The 8,590-nt window shown below is 36.9% G+C and overlaps 1 protein-coding gene across 2 annotated transcripts; it reads left to right on the plus strand.

The window, feature by feature from the left end:
* The first annotated feature begins 207 nt into the window (after positions 1-207).
* On the plus strand, positions 208-5,170 carry LOC112517646 (B3 domain-containing transcription factor ABI3). 2 transcript variants are annotated; one of them, XM_025125008.1, is made up of 6 exons: positions 208-2,545; positions 2,921-3,013; positions 3,157-3,257; positions 3,454-3,506; positions 4,087-4,163; positions 4,600-5,170. In XM_025125008.1, the coding sequence occupies exons 1-6, from the start codon at positions 695-697 to the stop codon at positions 4,735-4,737; spliced, it is 2,313 nt and encodes a 770-aa protein (XP_024980776.1). In that variant the 5' UTR covers positions 208-694; the 3' UTR covers positions 4,738-5,170. The 2 variants fall into 2 exon arrangements, with proteins under 2 accessions (XP_024980776.1, XP_024980777.1); XM_025125009.1 differs by having other exon boundaries at positions 3,460-3,506.
* The last annotated feature ends 3,420 nt before the right edge of the window (positions 5,171-8,590 follow it).

Genomic DNA, 8,590 nt, shown 5'->3' on the forward strand with positions numbered 1-8,590 from the left:
TTGCAAACCACCATTCACAAACAGCCGCATGGCTTCTTGCTTACAATCCGGAGATTACAAGTAGTGGAGAAAAACTAAAACTAGCATTCAGCCCCTGGTTTTCCTCTCTCTCTCTCTCTCTCTAACCAGAAGAACCAAACAAAGATGTAAAGAATTTAAACTTATCTTCAAGAACAACCCACTTCGTTACACCTTAGAAATATCCCATTTCCATCCCCCCCCCCCCCCCCCAAACCCACAATTTTTCTTCCTCTAATCTGTGGTGGTTTGAGGTTTTTTCTCCATTTTTTCCGGCGACTTCTTCCGCTGGTTCAGGTCTAACCATTGAGATCTTGGTGATGAAGCGAAAAGCTTAATCTCTGGTTTTTGATTCTGGGTTTTTTGTCTTGTTTTGATCTTTGAGATCTTTGATTATGGAATGTGTGTATAGATGGTGGAAATTATGTTGTTTTCTGATAGTGATATGTGTGTTTACGTGAATTAAATAATATATATATACAGACATATATATATATATAGCAAGTTGGGAGTTTGTTTAAGGTTAGAGAGTACAGTACTGGATGTGATCTTTGAATCCAGATGTTTTATGTTGCTTTCTGTACTTTGATTATCATCAAGAAGTTGTACTACAAGATTTGCCACCCTCATCACCTTCTCTCTTTCTATATCTAACTTTCTCTCTCTAGAAATCATTATGTATCCTAAAGAAGAAAAGGATGTTGATGATCATCATCGTATGGAGGGTTATGATCATCATGTTATTGATGAACAAGAAAACTGTAAAAGTACTGGTTTTGATGCATTGGGTACGACTATGATGACCAGCACCGATGATCAAAGAGGGATCTGGGAGATTGATGTTAGAGCTCAACAGCAGAATCTTCTTCATGAAATGAATGATCCTTCCATGTTTTACAATGATCAGTTCCCTCAAATTCCTGATTTTCCATGCATGTCTTCTTCGTCGTCTTCGTCTTCGAATCCTGCTCCGGCGAAGCCGATATCGTCCGCGACCACCACTTCTTCCGCGTCGTCAGCGTCGGCGTCTTCGTCGACTTCCTCCGCTGCGTCTTGGGCGGTGCTGAAGTCGGAGTATGTTACGGAGGAGGAGGATGATCAGTTGGAGGAACTCGGGGTTGATAGGAGGAAGAGATGTCATCGGAGTGAAGAGATGCCGGCGGCGGTGATGTCAACGGCCGTGGTGGAAGCGGTTGGGCGGCCGCTGGAGATGGCGGATGGAAGTGGGTCGATTGATTGCATGGATGTTATGGAGAATTTTGGTTATATGGATCTGATTGATGGTAATGAAATCTGGGATCCTTCTTCGATTTTCGAACAAAACCCGCCGGAGAATTTGCAACAAGAGTGTTTGAATAACAGCAACGGTAGTGAGGTGGTGCAGGACGGCGGCGGGGTCGGAGGCGGAGGGCGGTTGGATGAACTGGGGGCGGTGTTCTTCGAGTGGTTGAAATCGAACAAAGAATTCATATCAGCAGAAGATATGAGAAACATTAAACTCAAGAAATCGACGGTCGAATGTGCTTCGAAAAGATTGGGATCTTCTAAAGAAGGCAAAAAGCAACTCTTGAAGTTAATTCTTGAATGGGTTCAACAACACCAACTTCAAAGAAAAGCGAGCGGGGGCGTGGAAGGACCCGCCCCCGCCACAGCCCCCACCCCCACCGCTGCCGCAACCACCACCCAATACCCTTTACAGCATTTCCAAGGACTCCCATCTCAACCACCACCGCCAACAACTCCACCACCTTTCCACTGCAATTCTTGGGTTCAACCTAATGACATGAACCACGGATTCTCTCCGACGCCATGGATCCCTCCGCCGTTGCCGTATCCGCCGTACATGGCGGATCAGGCAACAAACGGGATGGCGATGGTGGCAGCGCAACCATCTGGGACGTTTTCTTATATGGGTGGTGGTGATTACAATTCCGCTATGAATTGCCATCTTAACCCGTATAATAATCCGGGGTCTGGTGAATATCAAGTTCTCGAATCTGCACCGTCATGGAATCCGTCGCAAATCACCATGGCGGCAGCATCTCCGTATAACAACCAATTTCCCGATGTGGGCAACAATTATGGTCCACCAATTATGCCGTTACCTTCTGCTTACACCGATCAGTACCCGTATAACCCGGTGTTCGCAGGAGGAGGTGGTGGTGGCGGAGAACAGCGGCTAATGAGGTTGGGTTCGTCGGCAACTAAAGAAGCTAGGAAGAAACGAATGGCCAGACAGCGGCGGACTTACTTCCACCACCACCACCATTCCAGACAGAATCAGCAACACAACCATCCCAATCAGGTGGCAAACTCCGATCATCACCCACACACAATGCTCGTTGATGACAATTGCTCCGGCAAATCACAGGGCGGAAACTGGTTGTACTGGCCATCCACGCCTTCTGCCACCACCCCTGCTGCCACCGTCCTTCCACCACCTATGGAAGCACCGCAGCGGCCACCCTCCAGAATCCCTCAGACCAGTGACCGCCAATCCAAACAAACTTCCTCCGATAAACGTCAGGTGTGCGAAAATCGACATTATCTTTAATTTTTCTTTTCAATTTGTAAACATATACATATACACTTACATAGGGTCACACTTGGGAAAACTGAAAAAAGAGGACCAAAATCGTTACAGTTCATTTGAATAGCATGCACACGAGCATATAAGTAATTTGTAAGCAATTTGTCTGGTATTCACATGGACATAACATGCAAATGTGCATAGAAACTAAGAAACAACTTCAATTACTTATATAAACATGGGCATGCTCTTCATACCGTCGAGATGAATGATTACCAGAGTGTTCCTCAACTTTTAATTTTTTTTTATGGGTTTTCCCCTAAACCTCCCTCCCTCTCCGTATATGATATCAATACTTAATTTGATCATCAGGGATTAAAGACCGAGAAAAATTTGAAGTTTCTGCTCCAGAAAGTATTGAAGCAAAGCGATGTCGGAAGTCTGGGGAGGATCGTGCTGCCGAAGGTATCAATCTTTGCTGATCTTAGTTGTTTATTTTAGTATAATTTAATTAAATTCCGCATGATTTAATCGATCTTCGAGGATCTTACTTGTTTATTTTGGTAAAAACCGTATACTTTAATCGAAAACCGCTTTCAATTTCCCAGAAAGAAGCCGAGAGTCACCTCCCAGATCTCGATTCGAGAGACGGAATCTCGATTGCCATGGAGGATATCGGGACTTCTCAAGTGTGGAACATGCGATATAGGTATATACCATTGTTTAATTTAATTTTATCCGCCTTCAATTCCTTTTCTTATCGATCTCGATGCTACAAAAAACCGAAATCTTTGCATCAAATTAACAAGAACATGAAATACCAAAGTTTCTTTATTTTGAGTTCAATTGTTGAGCATCAAACTAAGTTTCTTTATGTCTTTGTGTTTTCTTCTTGAATTGTGGAGCCTCAGGTTTTGGCCAAACAACAAAAGCCGGATGTACCTCCTCGAAAACACAGGTTCGTATTTTTACGACCCTCTCTAATACCATAATACACTCGTTATCGTATGCTATATATATAGAGAGAGAAGGGGGGGAGGTTCAATTAACCGAGAGCAATGACCAAATAAAAGAACATGAAAACGGACAAATCATGTGCAAAATCACGTGATTTTACACCGAGGGTGTGGGGGTAACCGTTTTTTATTCTCTTGTTTGGTTATTCTTCTCATATGAACCTCATTCTCTCTCTCTCTCTCTATATATATATATATACATATATATATATGTATAGAGAGAGAGAGAGAGACGATCATTTACAAACCGTCATAGTAGTACAAAATTTGTGAACTAATAATCTCAACCGTTCATCTAGTTCAATGAATATCTTGGTTGTTTTCCGATGTAAAGCGTTGATTATAACAAATGGGCTCTGATAATTTTCAAAAATGTCAAAATCATAATAAATAAACCCTCATTGTTTCTATAAATATCTCAATTAATAGTTTGTACTAATGGTTAGAGTTTGTAAATAAAACTATATATAGACAAGTATATTTTGCTTTTGTTCTTTTGCCTAAATTGCATTTATGATTCAGGAGATTTCGTGAAAGCAAACGGGCTCCAAGAGGGCGATTTCATTGTGCTGTACTCCGATGTCAAGTGTGGCAAATACGTAAGGATTTGTATCTATACGTTTCTCTTCTAGATATATATTATTCTCGTTTACTGTATCTATAGGTTCAAGCCACCGACTCATTAGTGTGTAAGAATATGTGGAACCTTTTCAGAGGGTAACATAGAGTAATATGGTAACAGAACCAACATCTGTCGCTTTAGGGACTCGACACTCTCAGACAATTGTGCCCGTCTAGCCTCTGGAGTTGGGTGGGAGCGTGTTTGAGTCTCACATTGGTTTTTCGACGCTCGGACAATTTGTGCCCGTCTAGCCTCTGTTCGAGCGGGGTGGGGGCGTGTTCGAGTCTCGCGTTGGTTCGACCTTGACCATTTCTCCTCGATATATGTTGGAGCGTAACTCCTTTATGTTGTTTAAGAGATCTTTTGAAGAGTAATTAATCTGCTAAACGAAGGTAAATTTATCGTTTGTGCAGTTAATTAGGGGAGTGAAGGTACGACAACCCGCCACTGGGAAACCCGAAGCCAAGAAACCTGCGAAACGAAGCTATCGTAGCACCTCCCAATCGGCCAGAAGCTCTCCTTCGTCACCAACCAAAATAACCGCGATTTAAGCACCGCTAACAACGTCGTCATCAAACGGGACCGTGAAAGCTTCTTCCTTTTTGCAGTTAAATATGATTCGCTGACCCAGAGTTCGACTGATGATCATTAATTAAGCGGAGAATTAGTTGATCGATGTTGTGTTCGAGAGGTTATACGGTTCGATGTTTTTCTGTTTTGGGGGGTTCGTTATGCGAGTAGGGATTGCTCGATCTTGAGCGTTAATTTGCGATATAATTACTGTTTGTATGTGTATGTGGATTAGTGAGTATGTATAGTTGATCATAAGATGTGGTCTGTAATGTCCAAGGTTAAACCATCTTCCCCTTGGCTAGGACCATGGGTGGAGTTAACTTGGTTCATTTGGTGGCACCCTATATGTATTATGTGTAACTTTCTACTTCCTTAATTGGTGTCTTAATTGAGGATCTTTTTGAATTCAGCTCAAAATCTCTTGTACCAAATGCTTAAGTCTTATTTTTATCTGAATTAATAGTGTCTTAATTTCATCAGTAGGATGGGTGGGATTTTGGGATATTTAGGGTTTGTTTAGTTTGTATGATTGTTTTTTAGGGATTTGGATTTTACAGAGGGATTTGGATTGGAATGAATTTAAAATAATTGGTGTGTTCGGTTTGTAGGATTTGGAAGGGAATGAAATTGGGTTCCATTATTTATAAATAATTTATAAAAAATATAAATAATTATAAAAATAATTAAATAACATTTTTATTAATGGATTATTACAAAACAAACGTATTTTTGGTTTAATAATATAATTTTTTAAGTTTAATAACGAAGCAATATATTTTTGGTATAATAATAAATTTTTTTATAATGATAATAACCAAGTATTTTGTTAGAACTCAGTGATCTAATTTAGATTTTTTATAATTAAATGAAATGTTTATCATGTATTTAATTATGTTTATTTACAGTTAGTCACATAAATTCAAAAATAAAGCTTTTATAGGTTTTAGTTACGCACAATCTACTTATAATCTTGAATTTTAAGTAATATGCATGAAATAAATAGTACTTTATACATAAAAAATGATTTTTAGAAGTTTTTGTCAGATGTTTTATAATATAATATAGATATAGGACATACATATATATTTATTTTAAAACACTCTTCATCTTTGGTGAAGTTTGAACCCTTTTAACTTTTAAGACATTCAACGAAAGTAAGACATCCTAAACCACCCATTTTGTCGGAGTGATGTTACAAAACGTGCAAGACTGATCGTAGTATCAGATCAGGTTTCATGTCCGACAGTTCGAATACCCTTTTCCTTGTCATGCTCTACCTTCAACAGTCTAATGCACGTTTTCTATTACAAGAAACAAGAACGATATTTTGTTCCGCCATTTACACATATTTTATTACTGTACATCAAACATCACATTTATCGTTGCACGAATTTAATCATTTTCGCCAATTTTATCGTCCAATCACCAAACATAATGAACTGATCAAATGAAAACAACAGAAAGATAAATAGACAGATAGATACAATCAAAACGAACATGTTCGAATTCTAAAAATAGAAGGTGATGGTTTCTATTTATAGAAATAAAAAATGGTAAACACAAAACGTCATTCAAACAAAAGTCCAAAATGTCCTTCGTCACCATCTTTCTCATCGTTGCTTCTTTATCAACATACAAACCCCATATCATCAACATTTTTTTATCAAATAATAGAGTAAGTTACATTTTTAGTCCCTATGGTTTATTAGAAATTATGGATTTATCCCTATGGTTTTCAAAAATACGGTTTTCAACCCTATGGTTTATTAGAAATTGTGATATCCAACTCAGTATTATTTGCAATGCAACCCAATTCCATCTCATCACTCGTCCTATCAGCATGATAACCAGTTTATACTTCAACTGTTTACCCGAGTACTTAAATGTGTAAAACTTTACATCTTATATATCAAAATGGTTCTGAAAGTATGTTACCCAAAATAAGAAGCAAGTTAAAGTACGTTACTTTTTCATGCAATTTGCCTAAGTAAAAAAGTCAAACCTCAAAGAAGAATTACATTCAACTTTAATAGATTATTTATTTTAAAGATTTCAACGTCATTTATATTATTAAAATATTTTATAAATTTATCATCGCAATACATTTTTAATTTTATATATATAAAATAATAATAATTCAATCTAATTAGTGGTTATGAATAAAAAATTAGTTTTTTTCATTCACGAGCGAAAAATAAAAACAAAAGCCTCGTTTTATTTGTTTTAAAAAATATGTTGGAGATGCTTTAAATATTTTTTTGAAGTATATAATATTTATATACATAAAATAAACAAATAAACTCACACACCCTCCTCACATTCGGTGAGGTTTGAACCCTTCTTCTTCTAAGAAGCCAATGACTCACATACCGTTAGGCCAAAGACCATTTGATTGCTTTAAAAATACTTCCTCCATCTCATAATAAGCGTTCACATTTTATTTATGTTTGTACCAAATGAAATGTCTATTTTCAAAAACAGATAACTAAGGGGCCGTTTATCAAACACTTACCTGGTAAGTGTTTATCAAGTTATATTACTTTACTCATGAATATGGGAAGAACCAATAATCTTATCAGGTGAGAACGAAGACAAGGATCTAGAGTCTTACCCGGTAAAAAGACGACGACTCTTACCACGGTTAGCGTTTACCGGGTAAATTATTGTATACGATATCGTTTTGGTGAACTGAAATCTTACCCGATAAGTAAGTGATTGTATTGAATTTTACCAATAAATTCTTACCCGGATAGCGTTTGGTAAACGGCCCCTAAGTTTTTTAAAATGTACATTTAAAACCTTCTTTTTTTGAAATATATTAAGGGTTGTTTGTTTACCTCTTAATAGTTTTATTAAGAGACAGTCTCTGAATCGTTAAGAGGTGAATCTTGTTTGGATTTTTTTTACCTCTTAATAGTTCTAAAATTCTCTAGATGACTTTACATCATGGGCCTCTCTTAACCATTTAGCGCCCTAATTTCATTGTAAACAGTTACCAAACAATTATATTTCATTTTGTACTGCATCATGTGAGTCTCTTAATTATTTTGACCACTTAATCATTTTGTATCAAATCATTCAGCAACTAACAAACAATAAATGATATTGTGTCTTCGGTATAATTAAGGATACACATTATAACTTTGAGAACAAAAAAATGTATCATAGTTTTGTAAACAAAAACCAGTTATTAAAAAATATTAATGGAGATTTGATAGTAGATTCACAAAAATAGGGACCACAAGTTTATTCAAATTTCAAAATTAATGTACTTTAACTTGATTCTTATTTTGGATAACGTATTTTCAAAATTTTCATTTTGGTACCTAAAATGTAAAGTTTTAAACATTTAAATACCCGGGTAACCAGTTGAAGCATTAACCGGTTATCATGCTGATGTAGCGAGTGACATGGTATTCGACTCAGTATAATTGCTGATGTGGCTAGTGATATGGATTTTTTATTCTAAAATTAGTCTTTTTTTTTAAATCTAAGATTAGTCTTCAACCGGTTACCTCAGGTACTTAAATGTTTAAAACTTTACATTTTAGGTATCAAAGTAAAAGTTTTGAAACTGCGTTACCCAAAATATGAATCAAGTTAAAGTACGTTATTTTTTCATACAATTTTACCAAATTGTATATATGTGTCTTTGTTATCTCATTATGTAGTGTAAACGAAAGTTTTAAGGTGTAAAAAGGCCTCCAAAAAGATTGAAACGTGTCTGAATACTGGTCGATCGATAGATCAACATCGCAATCACTCTGTGAATATGTGAAATCCAATTAGATTACTCTCCAAAAAAGCCATTAAGCAGATACATTTATTTTG

Source organism: Cynara cardunculus (assembly GCF_001531365.2).
Source record: "Cynara cardunculus var. scolymus isolate 2C chromosome LG 9, CcrdV1, whole genome shotgun sequence".
NCBI classification, from domain to species: domain Eukaryota; kingdom Viridiplantae; phylum Streptophyta; class Magnoliopsida; order Asterales; family Asteraceae; genus Cynara; species Cynara cardunculus.

Excerpts from the sequence above, each read along its gene's own strand:
- LOC112517646 (XM_025125008.1), top strand. The coding sequence starts at position 695 with ATGTATCCTAAAGAAGAAAAGGATGTTGATGATCATCATCGTATGGAG. Across the intron at positions 2,546-2,920 it reads CTTCCTCCGATAAACGTCAG|GGATTAAAGACCGAGAAAAA; the intron begins GTGTGCGAAAAT and ends TTTGATCATCAG. Across the intron at positions 3,258-3,453 it reads GTGTGGAACATGCGATATAG|CCTCAGGTTTTGGCCAAACA; the intron begins GTATATACCATT and ends TGAATTGTGGAG.